Consider the following 19,755-nt stretch of genomic DNA (forward strand, 5'->3'; position numbering starts at 1 on the left):
CTCTGTTGCAGGTTTCAGTCAGGATGCACAGAAACCTTCAGAGAAATAGAGAAAATTCTTGCTCAGCTACAAAGAGTTTCTATACTTACAGGCACACAGACTTCTACAATAGGATACTCTTCTGCCCATCTTCCCCAAGTGCTAAACATCAAGCAAGTACTTTCAAATGGTCTCAGAGAGACTTGCCCTGCAGGACTACATTCTTAAGGCAGGAACAGGATGCAGATGCCCTATGACAGTTCATATATTGCCTCGATACAAAGAAGAGTGAAAGCAGAGAAGTCCCTGTCAATAATTTGGTGTTAATTTAGCTATGAACTACTTGTGTGTCTATATATATTTTTATATATTAAAAATGGAGACATACATATGCATGCATTGAGGGCTGAAAACACACATAATTTAAACATGAGGTTAAATTAACAGCAAAACAGACAAGCATATACATAGACAGCTGCAACCAGCCATCTATTAAAATGTGTTAACCCATGTCATTAGCCCCCAAAATCAAAAGAAATATGTATATGTTGTGTGTGTCTAACTTTGGTATACACAGGAAGTTTTACCAGTGTTTGTGAGAACTGCTTGCAGATGAGAGAATAGTTAAAGAAACTACACAGCAAAAGGCAAGGGCTATAATAGATGAGGTCATTAGTGTACTGTGCAGTTCCAAATTCAGAATGGAGCCTGTTATTTTTACAGAAAGGACAAAGACGTACTCGCTTGGGATCAATGTGGAAAAAACATGTAGCTGCAATGGTGTCCACATTAATGAAATATGAATCCCAAACCCTCAACTTCATGCACCAAATCCATGATTTGCAGCCAAATCGGCTACATGCTACGAGCACCTGGCACCTCTGTAAAGCCACAGGAGAAGATCATAGAAATCTAGTCGTGCTGAATGGTGCTACAGACATGGGAACGTCTGGTACAATCTCTCTCTCTCATAGCATTTGGATTGTAACCCAAAGTGCCTGAGATCAAATAAGACAAACCAGATCTCAAGCATTAACTCCAGTTCTTTATCATTTACTCAAAAGTAAAATCAATGGAAATGATCTGGTTCAAGGGAGCCCACCAAGAAGAAAGCAGTGCATTTTTCAAACAAAAAATAGCCTGCAATTCAAGTATTTCTTGGTACCCCTCAACCACACCAAAGCAATTTACTAGTACAATTTTAACATTCCTCATGTTCTCAGTTTCACCACCACTCCCAAGTACAACCACGAGTGGCAATAGCAATGCTTTCATCTGTCTGGACAAGTGATTTAAGAGCACTGCATGACGATTCATTGAAACATATGCAATTAGAAAGAGAAACTGATCCCTACTGCCTGGGTGCCAGGACAAACGCTAACAGCCGGCATCCAGGAATGGAGAATTTCACAAGAACTCCCCACCCACTTCTGGAAAGCTGGAAGCTACTGGGGGAGGCAGCAGTCATATTTGCACTGACTTGTTAATCAGGCGAGATAGCAGAGACTGGATTTGTTTGAACAGATTAGCATGCCACCGAGATGGAGGGGAATGGGGAGGGGTGGTGGTGGAAATAAGCAGTTTCATGCCCTGCAATGCAGTACAGAACATCTTCCCAGTGTTTACTTGTGATAACTCAGGTGCACCCCTGCCAGAAGCAGCCTCTGTTGGCAGACACTGACCAGAACAGCCACACTCCCGTACAGTTAAGAACACAGCGATCAGATCCTCTGGGAGCAGCAACTGCAAGAACAGCACAGACTTCAGCTTGATTTGATCCGATCCGGTCCACTTCCTCTTTTCATTACCAACGAAATAAAAAGCTGGGAGCATAAGAAGGCACTAACTTCTCGGAGAGCACTGAAATCAGAAGCATGGAGAATCAGTGCACTATAAAACTGCTCCCAAACCTGCACTTTTCAGAAATAGAATCCACATCAATACCATATAAGGTCTGTCCCATAAATTTGCCAGTGTAGGACAATTACAACAACTCTGTGAGATTGAACTGAATTCAGCAAATAAGAATAAACTAGTTATTTTGGAGCAAGTTAAACTACCTGTGATTATAACCAAGCACTGGAAATGGCAGCTCAAAACTTTAATCTAGAGTGCCACACTAAACAGCTTTTTCTAAGCAACAGAATTCAAATATTTAGACTGAGTAACAGCACGAACAACTTTGTCTCCACCCCGACAGAATTTACTGCATTCAAGAGACTGCAGTCTGACTCTTAATGCTGCTGTGCAAGATGGAAACTGCTACCACAGTAACGAGCAGAGCGATGGCAGATTTTCGTGTCTGGCTAGGAAAGGAGCAACAACTGACACCTAAGGAAAAGAAAATACATCAGAAATTAAACTAACTTCTGTGAAACCAGATCAACCTTGGGCTAAAAGCCAGGACTGAAAAGGCTCTTCTGTAAAACAACTTTGATGACATCAATAGAAACTGCTGCATCAGACTACTATTCCATTAAACCCTAGTTTAATGTTTCCAAACATTTAAAACTGTAAATAAATACTATATATTGTACAAGTTGACTGGATTTAAGCCAAAAAGAAACTAGAAGAAATGATGACAGGTTTAAGTCTATGCAGTCTGATTATAAATCATGATGATTTATTGCCTAAAAAAAGCCTAAAAACTCCTCAAGAGTACTACAATGCTATCTACTGAAGAATGCTGTAGCTATTATACTCCAAATATGGCCACAATGAACTTTTTACTGTACTAGCTTCAGAAAGATACGAAGCTGAAATACTCCAATGTATGCACCAGCATCTGTTGCACTTCACATACTGACAGGCTTTGTATCATCTAATTAATTAACTTTGAGAAACAGACTAAAAAATTTAGATTTTTCCAGTGCTTTGAAAAAAAGAAAGGAGGAAGACTTCACAGGGGAGAAGGAAAGCCTCACCCACTACATTCAGATAGCTGATGGACCAATACAGTTCCAGAAGTTGCAAAGAAATTCTTCAAAATGGGAAATGAAGAGGAAGAAATCCAGCACTGCCCTCTCACAGAGGCTCCCACCCCAGAAGTGCTCAAGAGACCCAGTCTGACAAGTCGGGATCAGCTTCTTTTGGAAGGAAGACACAAAAGCATACTAGTAAGAGAAATTCTTTAGGCAATTCTTTACTTGCTGCAGCCAAGATCTGAGGCAAAAGTGCTTTTTCGACAGGCTCCAAGCCTGGGCTGCTACAGATAGCATAGCAGCTTCTGTCTATTAAGCTAAACATGAATAAGTAAAAGGCCCATTCTGCAGGCCTGGGGAATTCTGTATGAACAGCAGTAATAATCCTGAGCTCTCCATGGCACTTTGCATAAGCAGACATCCAGACATTTCAGAGAGGAAGTCAGCAACATAATCCCCATGTTACAGACAGGGGAACTGATTAAGAAATGCAGACATGGAAATCAAAGAGCAGGTGGCCAAATTTTTTGTTTGTCTTTAAAGGAAAGCACAGTGACATTTATAGGATATTAGTTAGACAGTGAAATAAGTTGCCTTCTAGCGATGCAGATGCTCTGTCACTGGAGCTTTTTAAGAGTAGGACAGGCATAAAGCAGAAATGGTGTAAACGACCTGACCCCTGACCAGGAGCAGAGACACATCATTGGAGTAAACTCTTGAGGTCTCTTCCTGATGTATTTTCCATATTCCACAAGTGGAAGTGACCAAGTATAACCCAGGTATCTGCTGCACATTTTCAGCAGATCACCCTCTAGTATGTAACGCACAATGTTTAATCAAACCTATCAAAGGGAAAACTTCCATACCCTAGCTACACCAAAAACATATGAAATCAGGACAGGCCAGCTTAAAAACAAATACCTAAAAGCTCCAAGCTATACTTGGTACTCCATCTGGTATAACAGCCTGTTCCCCCAGCAACAAAAGGCTGATGCAGGAAAATCCTGAATAGGCCACACAACAATATTCCAAACTTATTGTTTCTTCTTAATCCTCCCCTGCCTCCCATAAAGACTTTCAGTCCTGTATGTTTTGTTCTTCATCTCATCTGTAGGTAGACATGCAAAAGTCCAATCTTTTTATAATCTCAAACAGCTCTTACAGTACATATGTTGAACAAAAATGTTTTTTTTCAAAGTTTTAAAGGCAATAATATTCAGTTATTTGCTCTTGCACTGTGAGAAAGGACAAACAAGAGCACACAACTCTTCTCTATCCTGTTCATTATTTAACCTGGAACCAAACAGTAGGCATTTTAAATTATTTCTTCCAATGTATACTGTCGTGCATTTGTCAACACTGCCTTTTATCTGCCATCTGACTTTGAAGTTCCTCACAGTGGTCTCAAGTTCCTACTGTCCTGAATAACTGACACAGCTGGCAGTTTTGCCATCTCATCACCCTCCCTCTTTTCCAAATGCTTAGTACTTATTTTAAGCACCTGACTCTCATCCAACTCAGCAGGGCACCAACTTCCACAGGGTGGCAAACTGACCCTCATTAAATAGAGCATTTAGTTTGGTATTTGAAATTCTTTACATGAAAACCCAGATCCTCCCCCATCACTGAATTTCCTGCGGTGTCACCAGAGGAACATTATGGATTTAGATAACAGAATCACATACATTCTCCAAGCAATTTTTAAGCTTTTCCTATTTGGAAGCCCCTAGAAGTTCTCCCAAGGAGCAGGAAACCCTTTTAGAGACGCAACATAAGTGAACAGCAGTAAAGCACACAGGAAATGGCTTTTCTTTGTCACCCTTACTTTAGTTCTCCATGACCTAACTACTGTACCAGAAGCCAACATGACCAAATTGAAGGAGAAGGGAAGTAGCCCTGTTTGCACTTGCATTTTAATTCAACCCCTTCTACTCACTGTTAATATATTCTGGTTTAGAATAATGTTGGGGCACAGATGGCACCCAGCACTCCACAGCAGTTGCTAATTAAATACCGATACTCAGCTCAAGTTTTAACACAAAGGCAGTTCAACATCACATCACAGAAGTTTGGCTGTAGCCTGCAGTTGGGACCAAACAGCAAGTTACTCTGTACACTTTATGATGGCTCTGGGAAAATCAAAACTGTAACACAGAGTGAATCTTGCCTAGGAAGGACTAACAAGTAGCATTCTTTAGGTTCAGAAATAGAGTTCCGCATCCGAGATGGTCTGTAAGAAACCCTTATAGTAATTTTCACCTGTTTTGCACATGAAGTCAGCACTGCTATTGCTAGAGAGGACTTGTGAGCTGGGGTTGGGGCAAAGGGCTAGTCATCATTCTCATTCAAGGACAGCCTGAAGGGTCCACATTAAGTGATTAAATACAGCTATCCTGTCGTGCATCAAACTTACTGATCTGAATGAAAAACACAAGAGTCTCAAGTATGATATATGGTTTACCTTCGGCACTCAAAAGGCTTCTATACCCGGCCAGGCATATATGAAAGCAATGCTTAGCAACTACAAGGTCACATGAGCTTACCAAAACCTGCTATGAAACAGAAGTTGAGTCAGGGACAGCACAGAGAACACTGTGCCTTTCACAAGCTCCCACCACCAAATGCCCCACAGCGGGTGCTCTTCCCCCAGTCAGGAGCCATAACCCTGCCATGGTGAGGAATAACCCACACACACACAACTTGAAACAGTGAGGCCAAATCACATGCAATCACAGACCCACTCTCCTACCACCTCCCCATTCAAACAACGAGCCTCTGCTTCCTGAAGCACCAACGCGGCACCTTGGTTAAACGCTAAGCTCTCCTACAGCTGGGCTTTGCATTGCCGACCAGCACAAACCAGCTCAGATGAATAGACTACTCCTCGTACATAAAAACCCAGCCCCGCCGCTTTAAGGCGAGCTATTTTTCGGGCAGAGATACACAGAACACCCCGAAGAGCCCCAGAAAGACCCATGGGGAGGCCTGCGAGCGCTCCCCACCAGCCCGCCGCCGCAGCGGCGTGCACTGTGGCTGGGACGCTCCTCAGGGAGCGCCAGGGGCCGCGCCGCGGCCCGGGGCTAGTCACGCCTCGCCTCAGGCAGCCGCCTCCCTGAGGGAACTCTCCTCAGAGGAGGCCCCGCCGGAGCCCCCCCCACCGCAGGGCCCGCCCGGCCGCCGAGGAGAGGGAGCCCCGGGCGGGGGCCGGCTGCCGAGGGCTCAGGACCCGGCGGGGGGGAGGTTAGAAGCTGCCACCGCCCCCGAGGGAGAGCAGAGGAGGCGGGAGGGGGAGCCATGACACGCCCGCGAGGCGCCCTCACCTGCCCGCCGCTCCGGCCGCCGTGCCTGTCGTCCCCGCGCCGCGCGCTCCTATTGGCCGTCGTCACACCCCTCTCCGCGCTCCCATTGGCCGAGCAGCCGCGCTTCCCCGCGCCGAGCGCTCCCACTGGCCTAGCCGCTGCACGTCCCCGCGCGCCGGCTCCCGCCCCCTCGCGACAACAACTTTATTGAGGCGCTCGGAGGCGGACACGGACAGCACGGGGGGGGGGGGGGGGGGGAGGGGGGGCGGTGGCTGCCTCCGGAGCCGCGGGTTCGAGGCTGCACCCCGCCTCTCCGCCCCGTGTGCTCGGCGCTGCACGCTCTCCGTCACCAGTGGTGCGGTCTCCTGGAGGTGTACGGGGACACGCTGCGTTTGGTCCCCTCGTGGGCACGCGAGCGGGGGGAGGAGCAGGACATTAGCACAAGCCTTACAGCAGATATTGCTGATGACCCGGAACTTGTAGGGTGAGATCTGGGAACTGGGGATTTTGTGGACCCAAACAGGGCACATCCAACAGCCTGCTTGTGGAATAGTTGATGGATGGACCTTGTCACTGCTCCAAAATGTCACTCATCAAACCTTCAAAGTCCCTCCCTCATAACTGCGATTATGTCTTTTGTCTTCCTTCAGGCCTTGTTTTAACAAGCAGCAGCAGGAAACACCCCCCTGCCCCCCTTTGCCCAGCTCTCTCCATATCCCACTGCCTTTCTCCCCAGTGAAGAGTTATTCCTGCTGAGGAAATCCCTAGCACTACAGTCCAGCTGCAGCGATGCCCTCGGATCCCATTTCGTGATACCCAGCAAAGGAGTGGATGCAGCACCAAGATTTCCTACAGCCCTTCAAAGCCGAATGGATTTCCCCATTAATACAGCCTCTACTTCCAAAATTTCCCATGTAAAAGGCAGCTCCAAGGCCAGGGGCAGTGCTGGCACGGGCCGCAGTGGCTACCCCCGAGTTGCTAAGTGCACGCAGGGCGTTCACGGTGCATCCCTGCCCGTCGATTCACAGACCTGCCCACTGGCTCGGAAAGCAGCTGCAGAGAAATCTGCCCTCACCAGGATGCACTCGGGCAAATTACAACCCAGCCTAGCCCCAACACCAAAATCCAGATTTTCCCAAGGGTGTCTCCTTGCACACAGGATGACAAGCATCAAAACATGTCTTTCCCCGAAGGCTCCTAGGGGTTTCTTTTATTTGCCTCACTAAATACAAGTTTTTTCAAGCCTTCATAAATCATCTCCAGCCACTTCATTTTTTCCCCACCGCAAGCATCACTTAAAGTATATAAAAACACCCAAGGTGGCTCTAAAATGTAGCTAGCGGGGAGCTGCCTGCCTCAATGCCCAGGTCTGCCCATGCCCCAGCCCCCCAGGGTGGGAGCATCTCTAACGTATGTCAGAGACTTAGGACCCCATCAGATTGCAGGGCAGCCCATAAGCACTTCTGCTGTAAATTACAGCCCTGCGGGGGCTGCCCCAATTCCACTGGCCCTGCTTCAGGTCTCTGAGGAAGCAAAGGTCACTCGCAGCCATTCCAGCTCAGCCATCTTCCCCAGCAAAAAAAAAATGGGCAAACCCCGAATTTTCCCCCTCCAAGGTGGTTAGGTTGCTCTCCCTGCACTGTGACACTTGCTGGTTGTTCAGTGGCTGGCTAGTATCACCAAAAAAATCAATTTTTTCCAATGCTGGGTGCCTGCCTGGCTTCCTGGAGTATGTGTTCCTTGTAAATCTGTAGATTAAACTCTTTCTGATTTATTTAGCACTATATGCTGAGACCTAGCACATATAAAGCATGTTTTCCATGTGCCACGGGCTGATCTGTGCCCCAGGGTCTGCTGCGTTTGGGCTTGGCCCCAGCGTACCTTACACCCTCCGTGGAGCTTCATCCCAAAAATTAGCAGGGGGAGAGTGCTCACGGCACTGGAGCGCTTGGGGCAGCCACTTTGAGGGGTGCACTGGTCCCTGGCAGGATGCCCTGGTGGGATGGGTGCCCTGCTAGGATGGGTGTCCTGGTGGGATGGATGTTGTGATGGGTGTCTTGGTGCAACGGGTGTCCTGGCAAGATGGGTGTCCTGTGGGATGGGTGCCCTGGCAGGGCGGCTGTACCACCCCAGCTCTCCCTGAGCCTGTCCGGACTCCCGGGGCAGCTTTCCAGCGGGAGGAGGAGGGTCCTGAGCTGCCCGGGGCGGGCTGGGGGGAGCAGGTGACACGGGGGGAGCCGGGCACACGCAGGGACAGCGGGGCTGGACGGGCGCCGGTGCTGCGGGGCGGCGCTGGAACCGGGCAGGCAGGTGGCAGCAAATCCTTATGGAAGTGCTCGGCTGCACCGAGCCGGCGGCTGCCCGCCCCGGGGGAGCCTGCTCCTGCGGGCGGCGGGGTGCCCTCCCCCCTGCACTGGGTGCATGTCCCCTCTGCACTGGGTGCCTGCCCCCCCTGCACAGGGTGTATTTCCCCGCCGCCCTGTGTGCGTGCCTGCTCTGCACTGGGTGCACAGGGTGCCCCTCCCCGCTGCACAGGGTGCATTTCCCCTGAGGATTTCCCCTGTGCACAGGGTGTTTGTCCCCTCTGCACAGGGTGCTCGTCGCCTCTGCGCTAGGTGTATTTACTCTGCACAGGGTGCTCGTCCCCTCTGCACTAGGTGTATTTACTCTCTGCACAGGGTGCTCGTCCCCTCTGCACTAGGTGTATTTACTCTCTGCACAGGGTGCACATCCCCTCTGCACGCGGCGCGTGTCCCCCCAGCACAGGGGGCATGTCCCATCTGCACAGGGTGCCTGTCATGTGCGTGCAGGGTGCTCGTCCCCTCTGCACACAGTGCACACAGGGGGCACAGGGCACGCATCCTGTCTGCACGGCGTGCACTTCCCCGCTGCGCACGGGGTGCCTGTCCCCGCTGCACAGGCCATATGCCAGCACCGCCCAGGGCCGTGGAGACGCATCAGCCTCACCGGGCTCATGCAGAGCCAGAATTGGTGCTGAGCGCAGCCCCCTGGGGTGCTGCACCCCGCTGCAGGGCTGCCCGGCTAGCGTACACCCAGGACACCCCTGCTCCAGCTCCCCTGGGTGCCCAGGGGAGACACGCGGCCACCGCAAACCACCTCTGCAAGCTGAGCTGTGCTTTTCTTTGAAGGGCTGGATTAAGCAGCTGGTCTCTTCTTGCATCAAGCCTTATTCCCATCACCCTCCCACTATACACAGCTGTGTGCAGGTTGAGAGCAGCTCCTGCTTCATTAAAAATTAGATTTTTTTCATAGAAAATACTCCCGCAGGACCAGAAAGCCCCCAGCCACCTCACTGAGAGCAGCTATGGGCAGAGCCAGGCACTGGGCATATCCCAGGCCAGCACCTCCCATGGGTGCCTCCACCCATCCCACCGGTGTTGCATCTTTCCTCACCCCAAACCACACCTGGGGAGGCTGGAAAGAGCATTGGGTCTGGGGGTCCACAGCTCTCAGGCAGCTGCTGCCGCTGCCAGATGGGTGTGCAGGCAGAACCATGAGCAGGCAGGGGAGGCTGGCAGCAGCAGGGTGTGGAGGTGCGTGCCCACATACCACCCTGGCACACGGCTGAGAACACGGAGCGGTTGATGCCTGCGGCGCTTCCTGAGAGGGGAAACCCCATCTGCACCCTGGCTTTGTTTCTGGTGCAGGATGTGGGCACCCAGCCCTGGAAGGGCTCAGCCCACAGCCCCTCCACTGTGCTGGCTGGGGTCACAGCCCTGCTGCACAGGGCTCCAGCATCAGGGCCATGTCAGCCCCCCCATCAGTCTGGTTTTCCAGCAAAGCATCTTCCCATGAGATTTATGGGTTTTCAAATGCATTTAGGGCAAGGCAGGCCCTTAAACCCTGTCTCCAGTACTAAGCCTCTGTTGCAACAGGCGATGCTGGGAGGCTGCTTAAGCAAAAGGACACGCTAATGTAATAACGCAATGCATTTAAAAGGCAACTGCGTGCCGAGCTGGGTATTGCTTTTCTCACCAGCAAGGCTGGGCGCTGAGCAGGCTAGGCACCCACTGCAGAACCACATGCTGAAGCTAGGCAAACCTTTGGGGAAGGAGCAAGCAGCTCCCCTGGGTGCCTAGAGCACCCCAGGAAGGGCCTAGGCATTAGAGACTGGCACTGCCATGCTTTCCCCCTTGCAGACACCCCTCCTTGTGCCACCCAGCCTGGCAGAAAGGACTGCATGGGTATCCAACAGCCTCCATTTCATTGCTCCAGTGTGTTGCTTTTTAAATTCTCCCTGTCTCTGGCCACCAAGGGCTGGAGGGGACATCCCCGCCAGGCTGAGCTGTCCCCCTGCCCAGAGAGGCAGGGAAGGGGTGATGGCAGCGGGGCTGGGAATCTGCCTCTGCAGCGGGGGCACACCTAGGGGACATGTACAGGCAGGCAGGGGCATATACCAGGCTTTGGCAGCAGAGGCTCCTGTGCATGAAAAGCAACTCTTTCACTTGGCAGAGACTTTTGAAAGCAAAACATATCCCACACAACTTCCCAACCCCCTCCCCCAGCTCCCACCCCCCATCAGGGCAGCCGAATGCTGCATTTAACCCACACAGGGCTTATGCATGGCTATAGTTGTCTGCCCTCCTGGGGGCCTGGAAATCATTACAGCTCCAAGCAAGGTATGCCCCAAAAATGGGCTGGAGAAAAGTGCTCAGAGGTCATGCCCAGGGCAGGAGGAGCCAGGCACAGTAGCTGGAAGTATTTAACATAGGGAGGCTGCAGGGAAAGCATCCCTTTGGGGATGGATCTGCCCTGCAAATAGATTGGAGTTTGCAAAGAACAAGCTCTTGGGGGGGAAGGTTTGTCCCTGCCCATGAGACAGCCACATCCCCACTGGGGTTCAGGCAGGTGCTTTTCAGCAGCAGCTCAGGCCAGGCTAACTGCCAGCCCACACCACCCACCACGCTTGTTCCTACAAGCACTTTCACCCAGAGGAAGCCCTAGGGTGGTGCAGACATCCCTGCCATGAAGCCAGAGAACAGCAGAAGGGGGCTGGAATGCCCCCGCCACATGCCCCTAGGCACGTCACCCCTGTCCTCACTGGGAGGCCAGCACCTTAAATATGCCCAGAGACACCCCACATGCAGGATGAGGTCTGTCCCCTGCCCCGAGAAGCTCCTTTTCTCCCCCAGGGAGGTGCAGAGCCCACTCAGGGAAGGCCATGGGGGTGTTTACAAGCGGCCCCCCCACCACCTCAGGCAGTAATTCCCACACAGGAGTCACAAATGACGACAGGGCTCAGCCTCCAGCCCAGCCTGGCAGCAGCACTCATAATTCCAGCCAAACTCCTTTATTTCCATCCAGTTTCACCACTGGTACAGAAAATACAAAACATGAAAAAATAGGCTTTTTTGTGCCCCCCACCCCCCCATCCCCGAAGCGTGCCGGCTATTTACAGGCAGAGGCGAGCGGCTCAGTGGCAGCAGCTGCACTTGCTGCTGGCCGGCTCCTTGCACACGCAGCCCTTGGCACAGTTGCTGCAGCTCGCGGGGCAGCAGGAGCAGCAGCCTAGGGGGGAGACATGAGAGTTAGGGGGTGGCTGGGGAGGGATGGGGGTCCCATGGGGCAGGGGCACCCTATGGAGAGCAGGACACCGCCCCCCCCCCGCCCCAGGCAGGGCTGTGATCCCAATGGGACAGTGGTCAGGGGTCTCCATGGGGGTCCTACAGGGCAGGGGCACCCCACCCAGAAGGGAGCAGGGGGGTCTCCAGGGAGCAGGGGAAGAGGGAGGGATCCCCATCAGAGTGCTACAGGGGTCCCACAGGGCAGGGGCACCCCGATGGGAGAGCAGAGGTGTCTCTATGGGGAGCCCTAAAGGGGCAAGGGGGGGTTCTCTATGGGCCAAGGGTCGGGAGGTCCCCATGGGGGTCCTGCAGGGCAAGGAGGGGAGTCCCCTAGGGAAAGGCTGCTGCCTCCCCCACCCCGGGGCAAGCCTCCCCCCTCCCTGGGCTGAGCCCCCCCACTCACTCTTGCGGCAGCTCCGGCAGCGGCAGTTCTTGCACTTGCAGGACCCGGCGCAGGAGCAGGAATCACCTGGGGCGGGAGAGGGGCCGTCAGCCGGGACCCGCCGGGACGGCAGCGGCCGGGCAGGGACGGGACGGGACGGGACACTTACCGGCGGCACACGTGCAGTCCTGGGGGTCCATGGCTCTGCTCGATGGGGCTCTGCTCGATGGGGCTCGGCTCGGCTCGGCTCGATAGGGCTCGGCTGGGCTCACAGCGGTACAGGACGGCTCCGGCCGCCCGGTATTTATGGGGTGGAAGCGCGGGGCGGTGCTCGGCGCTGCGCACGGCGCGGCGGGGCCGTGCTCACCGCGGGGCCGTGCTCACCGCGGGGGCGTGCTCACCCGGGGCCGTGCTCAGCGTGGGGCCGTGCTCACCCGGGGCCGTGCTCACCCGGGGCCGTGCTCACCGCGGGTCATGGCCCTGCCCCCCCCTCCCCCCCCCCCCGGCTCCCAGCCAGGAGGGCCCACCCGCACCCCTTTCCGCCAGCGCGCCGCCGGCGGGGTGCTGCGTCCTGGGGGCCAAGAGCGCTGGCAGATGCCAAGGGCGGGTGACAGCGCTGGCACAGCGCTGCCACCAACTCCCGTGCATTTGGGACAGCCCTGCCATGTTTCCTGGCCCCACGTGCCGAGAGCTGGGGGTGCGGCTGTGCCCCCCCCCCCTCCCCTTGGGGAGGCCGTGGGATGGACATGGCTGTCCCTGGGGGTGGGGCAGTCTCAGCATCCTGTCAGAGAGCAGGGTGGTCCCAGGGCAGCCCCCGTGGGGCTGGGGTGCTCGGCTGGCCCCCCAGGAGGGGTGAGCACGGGGGTGCAGCGCTGGGATGCAGCATGGGAGCGTGGCGTGGCCGGCCAGGGCTGCTGGGAATCACGGCTTCCTGGCACTGCCAGCGCCCTTGGGTTTTCCCCCTTGTCGCCGTGTTTACGTGCCCACTGGCTTCCACCACCACGCTCACGCCTGCGGCCAGCTCGGCACCCGGCACGGAAAGCGGTGTCTGGGCCAGGGACAGTCTGTCCCCATGCCTGCGCCCGGTGCTCTCGGTGATGGTGTTTTTGTTGCACACGGGGCAAGTCTGGGCTCGGAGCTGGTGCTGCACACGGGGTCCGTCCCTGCGGTGCCCAGGCCAGCAGGTGCTGGGATGCGGAATGCCAGGAGGTCGTGCCAAGGAACGGCTCGTGCTTGTTTGCAAAAACACTTCCTTTTTTTTTTTTTTTTTTTTTTCCTGGCAGTGTTTTGCAGGCAGCAGCGAGGGAGTGTAAATATGGGGCTAAGCCAGCAGTCACTGCGCTCACCACTGGCTGAGCGGGAAAGGAGAGGTGAAATCACAGTGCACGTGTCAGCTTACTGCACATAAACACATGCCTTGCATGGTGCTGCCTGGCGGTGCTGCCCCCGGTTCTCCCCCCTCATCGGGAATGGGCTCTGGTGCACCCCTGTTTGAAGAAAGGAGAGCCCGCCCTCCCCCCCCCCCCGAAATGGGGATGTGCACCTGGGCATGGGGCCATACCAGAAAGCAGGCGGTGAGCGTGCAGGGGCGAGGCTGTGAGGGAGGCAGGAATATTCCCAGATTTCTGGGAATTCTGGAGGGGCTGTCCTGGATCCTAGGGCACGTGGCTCCAGGCCCCGTCACTGTGAGCGGGAAGGGGCAGCGCAGCATCCCCACAGGACCATGTGTGGAGCTGGCAGGGAAGAAGAGTGTGGAAATGCTCTGTTTCGCAATCGGGGCATTTCCACTGAATAACGAAGTCACGCGCAGTGAGACAGGGAGGGATGAACCATGTCTCCCCCGAAGCTGCAGGTTTGCCAAAATGCTGGGGTGCAGGGCACATGCCAGATGCTAGCAGGGAGAGGGGACTTCGGGGGGTTTCCTGTGTTGTTGCTGGTACTCCGATTAATCGCATTGCTGGTACTCTGGAGCAGTTAATCCCGAGGCTGTGACTTTGTAAGAGGAGTGCCAGGTCCAACTCTGATTTTATAGCAGCTGTAAAGCGAGCAGAGGAACACAGCTGCACAGGTCTCAGGGCTCAGAGCTGAGCTGCCAGGACCTGCGTCTGCCACCTGCTTCCCATGCAGGCAGGGGCAGCATCTGTTAGCTGCCATGGGGCACAGGGACAGGCAAGGGGCAGAGCCACGGGGCAGGACCAATGCAAACCCCCTCCCAATGGGATCCCCCACAACATCCTTCTCTCTGAATTGGAGAAAAGTAAATCTGACGGATGGACTGTTTGGTGGATGAGGAATTGGCTGGATGGTCACATCCAGAGGGTAGTGGTCAATGGCTCGATGTCCAAATGGAGACCAGTGATGAGTGGTGTCCCTCAGGGGTCCGTACTGGGACCAGTACTCTTCCATATCTTCATCAGCCACATAGGTGGTGGGATCGATGGCACCCTCAACAAGTTTGCAGATGACACCAAGCTGAGTGGTGCGGTTGACATTCCTGAGAGATGGGATGCCATTCAAAGGGACCTGGACAAGCTGGAGAGGTGGGTCTGTGTGAACCTCATGAGGTTCAACAAGGCCAAGTGCAAGGTCCTGCACCTGGGACAGGGCAACCCCCAATATCAACACAGGCTGGGGGATGAAGAGATTGAGAGCAGCCCTGCGGAGAAGGACTTGGGGGTACTGGTGGATGAAAAGCTGGACATGAGCCAACAATGTGCGATTGCAGCCCAGAAGGCCAACCCAATCCTGGGCTGCATCAAAAGAAGCGTGGCCAGCAGGTCGAGGGAGGTGATTCTGCCCCTCTACTCTGCTCTGGTGAGACCCCACCTGGAGTACTGCGTCCAGCTCTGGGGCCCTCAGCACAAGAAGGACATGGACCTGTTGCAGCGGGTCCAGAGGAAGGCCACAGAAATCTTCTGAGGGCTGGAGCACCTCTTCTACGAGGACAGGCTGAAGGAGTTAGGGTTGTTCAGCCTGAAGAAAAGGCTGCGGGGAGATCTTATTGCGGCCTTTCAGTACTTAAAGGGGGCTTATAGGAAGGATGGGGTCAATCTTTTTAGCAAGGCCTTTGTGACAGGACAAGGAGTAATGGTTTTAAACTAAAAGAGGATAGATTTAGACTGGATATAAGGAAGACTTTTTTTACAATGAGGGTGGTGAAGCACTGGAATAGGTTGCCCAGAGAGGCAGTGGAGGCCCCATCCCTAGAAACATTCCAGGTCAGGTTGGCTGGGGCTGTGAGCAACCTGATCTAGTTAAAGCTGTCCCTGCTCACTGCAGGGGGGTTGGGCTAGATGACCTCTAAAGGTCCCTTCCAACCCAAAGCATTCTACGATTCTATGATTCTTCCCCCACCTTTATATGCTGAGCATGATGTCATATGGTATGGGATATCCCTTTGGTCAGTTGGGGTCAGCTGTCCCAGCTGTGTCCTCTCCCAACTTCTTGTGTACCTCAAGCTACTCACTGGTGGGGTGGTGTGAGAGGCAGAAAAGGCCTTGACTCTGTGTAAGCACTGCTCAGCAATAACAAAACCATCTCTATATTACCAACACTGTTTTCAGCACAAATCCAAAACACAGCCCCATACTAGCTACTGTGAAGAAAATTAAGTCTATCCCAGCCAAAACCAGCACATGGTGAACCCACAACAAATGTGAAGGGGAGGTTGCTAATGGGATTTATCCCCAAACATGTGGTTTAACCAGCAGGGCTGAGGGCATCCTTCCAGCCTCACTGTCCCTGGTGGGTTTCAGAGAATCACAGAATCATAGAATGGTTTGGGTCGGAAGGGACCTTTAAAGGTCATCTAGTCCAACCCCCCTGCAATAAGCAGGGACATCTTCAACTAGATCAGGTTGCTCAGAGCTCTGTCCAACCTGACCTTGAACGTTTTCAGGGATGGGGCATTTACTACCTCCCTGGGCAACCTGTTCCAGTGCTTCACTACCCTCCATCATAAAAAGTGTCTTCCTTCTATCTAGTCTGAATCTGCCCTCTTTGAGTTTAAAACCATTACCCCTTGTCCTATCGCTACAGGCCCTGCTATAAAGTCTGTCCCCATCTTTCTTATAAGCCCCTTTAAGTACCGAAAGGCTGCAATAAGATCTCCCCGCAGCCTTCTCTTCTCAAGGCTGACCAACTCCAACTCTCTCAGCCTTTCCTCATAGGAGAAGTGTTCCAGTCCTCTGATCATCTTCATGGCTCTCTTCTGGACCCGCTGCAGCAGGTCCATGTCCTTCTTGTGCTGAGGGCTCCAGAGCTGGATGCAGTGCTGCAGGTGGGGTCTCATCAGTGCGGAGCAGAGGGGCAGAATCTCCTCCCTCGACCTGCTGGCCATGCTGTTTGTGATGCAGTCCGGATTATGGTTGGGTTTCTGGGCTGTGAGCGCACATTGTTGGCTCATGTCCAGCTTTTCATCTGCCCAGTCCTTCTCCTCTCTCAATCCCTTCATCCCCCAGCCTGTATTGATATCGGGGGTTGCCCCGTCCCAGGTGCAGGACCTTGCACTTGGCCTCGTTGAACCTCATGAGGTTCACACAGACCCACCTCTCCAGCTTGTCCAGGTCCCTTTGAATGACATCTCATCCTTCTGGCATGTCAACCGCACCACTCAGCTTGGTGTTGTCTGCAAACTTGCTGAGGGTGCACTCAATCCCACTGTCAATGTCCGCGATGAAGATATTAAACAGCACTGGTCCCAGTACAGACCCCTGAGGGACACCACTTGTCACTGGTCTCCATTTGGACATCGAGCCATTGACCACTACCCTCTGGATGTGACCATCCAACCAATTCCTTATCCACCGAACAGTCCACCCATCAAATCCGTATCTCCCCAATTTAGAGAGAAGGATGTTGTAGGGGACTGTGTCGAAGGCTTTGCAGATGTCCAAATATATGGCATCCATTGCTTTTCCCTTGTCCACTAATGCAGTCACTCCTTCATAGAAAGCCACTAGGTTAGTCAGGCAGGACTTGCCCTTGGTGAATCCGTGCTGGCTGTCTCGAATCACCTCCCTGTCCTCCATGTGCTTGAGCATAGCTTCTAGGAGGATCTGTTCCATGATCTTGCCAGGCACAGAGGTGAGGCTGACAGGTTGGTAGTTCCCAGGGTCCTCCTTTCTTCCCTTTTTAAAAATGGACACAACGTTTCCCTTTTTCCAGTCAGCAGGGACTTCACCTGACTGCCATGACTTTTCAAATATCATGGAGAGTGGCTTGGCAACTACATCAGCCAATTCTCTCAGGACTCTGGGATGCATCTCGTCAGGTCCCATAGACTTGTGTACATTCAGGTTCCTCAGGTGGTCTCGAACCTGATCTTCCCTTACAGTGGGAGCGGCTTTACTCCCCTGGTCTCCATCTTGCGCTCCATTGACTCGGGAGGGGTGAGGAGAGAGGTTGCCAGTGAAGACTGAGGCAAAAAAGTTGTTGAGTACCTCAGCCTTCTCCTCGTCTGTTGATACTAGGTCAGCATTCTTGTTCATCAGGCGGGGTACGCTTTCTTTAACCTCCCTTTTTTGGTTGACATACCTGTAGAAGCCCTTCTTGTTATTCTTTACATCCCTTGCCAAATGCAGCTCCAGCTGCGCCTTGGCCTCCTGACCCCATCCCTACACAACTGGGTAGCTTCCCTGTACTCTTCCCAGGATACCTGTCCCTGCTGCCACTGCCTGTGCAGTTCCCTCTTGTTCTTTAGTTTGACCAGCAGGTCTCGACTCAGCCATGCTGGTCTCTTCCCTTCCTTGCCTGATTTCTTACACCTGGGGACTGAGAGCTCTTGCGCTCTATGGAAGGTGTCCTTAAAGATCTGCCAGCTCTGTTCCGTTCCCCTGTCCCTGAGGACCGTTTCCTCAGAAGGAGGAGGAAGGGGGGACCTTCGGAGTGATGGCATTCGTCTTCCCAAGTAACCGTTATGCCTGACGGAGCCCTGCTTTCCTGGAGATGGCTGAACACCTGCCTGCTGATGGGAAGTAGTGAATGAATGCCTTGTTTTGCTTTGCTTGTGTGAGCGGCTTTTGCTTTACCTATTAGACTCTCTTTATCTCAACCCACAAGTTTTATCACTTTTACTCTTCTGATTCCCTCCCCGATCTCACGGGGGGGAGCAAGCGAGTGGCTGTGTAGTGCTTAGCTGCCAGCTGGGATTAAACCACGACACATCAACAGTGTATTTGCATGGTTGGCACTTAAATCTCTCCAGATAGGAAGGAATAAAGATAACCCTGCTATTTGCAGAACAGAGTTTAGTTTGATGTTCCAGAGCTGATGCTGCACCTTGCCTGCGGCATGCCTGCCCTGCTGGCATAGGGACATGCTTCACGCCCATCGGAAGCAGTGGGGTGATGGTGACATCTCAAGGGGACACTCTGGGGAAAGAGCCCTCCTGGAGCAAAGGGATATCCCCTGGGCATTGGCACCGCAAGCAGCTGGTGGGCACGGGTGGCCTCGGCCGTGCCAAAACCCTGGCTGAGTCCTGGCACCGGTGGCTGGAAGAGTCAGGAAGGGTTTTGCAGCTAAAAAGGGGCCATGAAAGGCTGTATTTGGGGAGTGTGGGGACAGACAGGCCCCCTTGTGTGTCCTGGGAAGCAGCACAGTGCCATGTGGCACTTGGGGTGCAGTGTCCTGGGGTGCAGCGTGGCTGTGCTTGGGCAGGGTGAGCATCACACCCCAGCACAGGCATCACATCCCATTGTGGGCATTGCACCCTGTTATGGGCATTGCAGCCCATCATGGGCATTGCACCCTGGCACGGGCATTGCAACTCATCGCAGGCATCACACCCCATCGCAGGCACTGCACCCTGGCATGGGCATCACAATCCATCATGGCATTGCACCCTGGCATGGGCATCACATCCCATCGTGGGCATTGCAACCCATCATGGGCATCACATCCCATTACAGGTATTGCACCCCATCGCGGGCATCCAGGTCACCTGGGGCTCCCTGCAGAAGCTCCCAGCCAGGCTGGCAGAGGTGGCGGGGGGATAAGCATGGTGGTTCTTCCAGCCAGTTCAACTAAACTGCCAGGAGGAAAGCTAAACCTGTTTCCCCACCACCCCACCTGCCGTGGAAACATTACCCCTGGAAATGGGCAGGGCTACAGTGGTTATGCTGTTGGTGAAGGCTTGTAATAATGAGCTGCTCATTAGCCCCGAGGATTTCTGGTGGAGGAGAGAGCATGGGATTTGCCCTTGGGTAAAAACAGGGTGGGGGGAAAAAACCCGCCCTATAAATTACCCTATTGTGCAGGGAAAGTGTTAAAACAAGAGTCAGAGCTGCTGGTAGGGAGGGCAGAGACAAGATTGGAAAAAAGGAGCAAAAATAAGATGCGGGCTCTTTGCCATGACCCCCAAACACGGTGCCCTCCCACTCCTCAGGGAAACTGCCCCATCCAACAGAAGTGCCAGGTTCTTTACAGACCTTTATATACACATCACTTTATTTAGGTAGCTTATTACACGTCACAAGTGACAAACACTAAAGACATCTGAACACATATAAAAAAACCCCAACATACACAATAAGGTTATTCTTCTTCGGCCCCCCAGATGTGCAGCACCCTGGATGTGCAGCTGGGGGTCC

General features: G+C 53.4%; 1 protein-coding gene across 1 annotated transcript; it reads right to left on the reverse strand.

Annotated features, from left to right (window-relative positions):
- Nucleotides 1-11,614: 11,614 nt before the first annotated feature.
- LOC142594146 (metallothionein-2) lies at nt 11,615-12,367 on the reverse strand. The gene is made up of 3 exons (XM_075715537.1): nt 12,336-12,367; nt 12,188-12,253; nt 11,615-11,728 (listed from the first exon to the last, which is right to left on the reverse strand). Exons 1-3 carry the CDS (start codon nt 12,364-12,366, stop codon nt 11,634-11,636), a joined length of 192 nt encoding a protein of 63 aa, XP_075571652.1. The 5' UTR covers nt 12,367; the 3' UTR covers nt 11,615-11,633.
- Between the last annotated feature and the right edge of the window lie 7,388 nt (nt 12,368-19,755).

The sequence above is a fragment of the Pelecanus crispus genome, chromosome 8 (genome assembly GCF_030463565.1).
Source record: "Pelecanus crispus isolate bPelCri1 chromosome 8, bPelCri1.pri, whole genome shotgun sequence".
Taxonomy (NCBI): Eukaryota; Metazoa; Chordata; class Aves; order Pelecaniformes; family Pelecanidae; genus Pelecanus; species Pelecanus crispus.

Excerpts from the sequence above, each read along its gene's own strand:
- LOC142594146 (XM_075715537.1), bottom strand. The coding sequence starts at position 12,366 with ATGGACCCCCAGGACTGCACGTGTGCCGCCG. Across the intron at positions 12,254-12,335 it reads GGACTGCACGTGTGCCGCCG|GTGATTCCTGCTCCTGCGCC; the intron begins GTAAGTGTCCCG and ends CTCCCGCCCCAG. Across the intron at positions 11,729-12,187 it reads CTGCCGGAGCTGCCGCAAGA|GCTGCTGCTCCTGCTGCCCC; the intron begins GTGAGTGGGGGG and ends TCTCCCCCCTAG.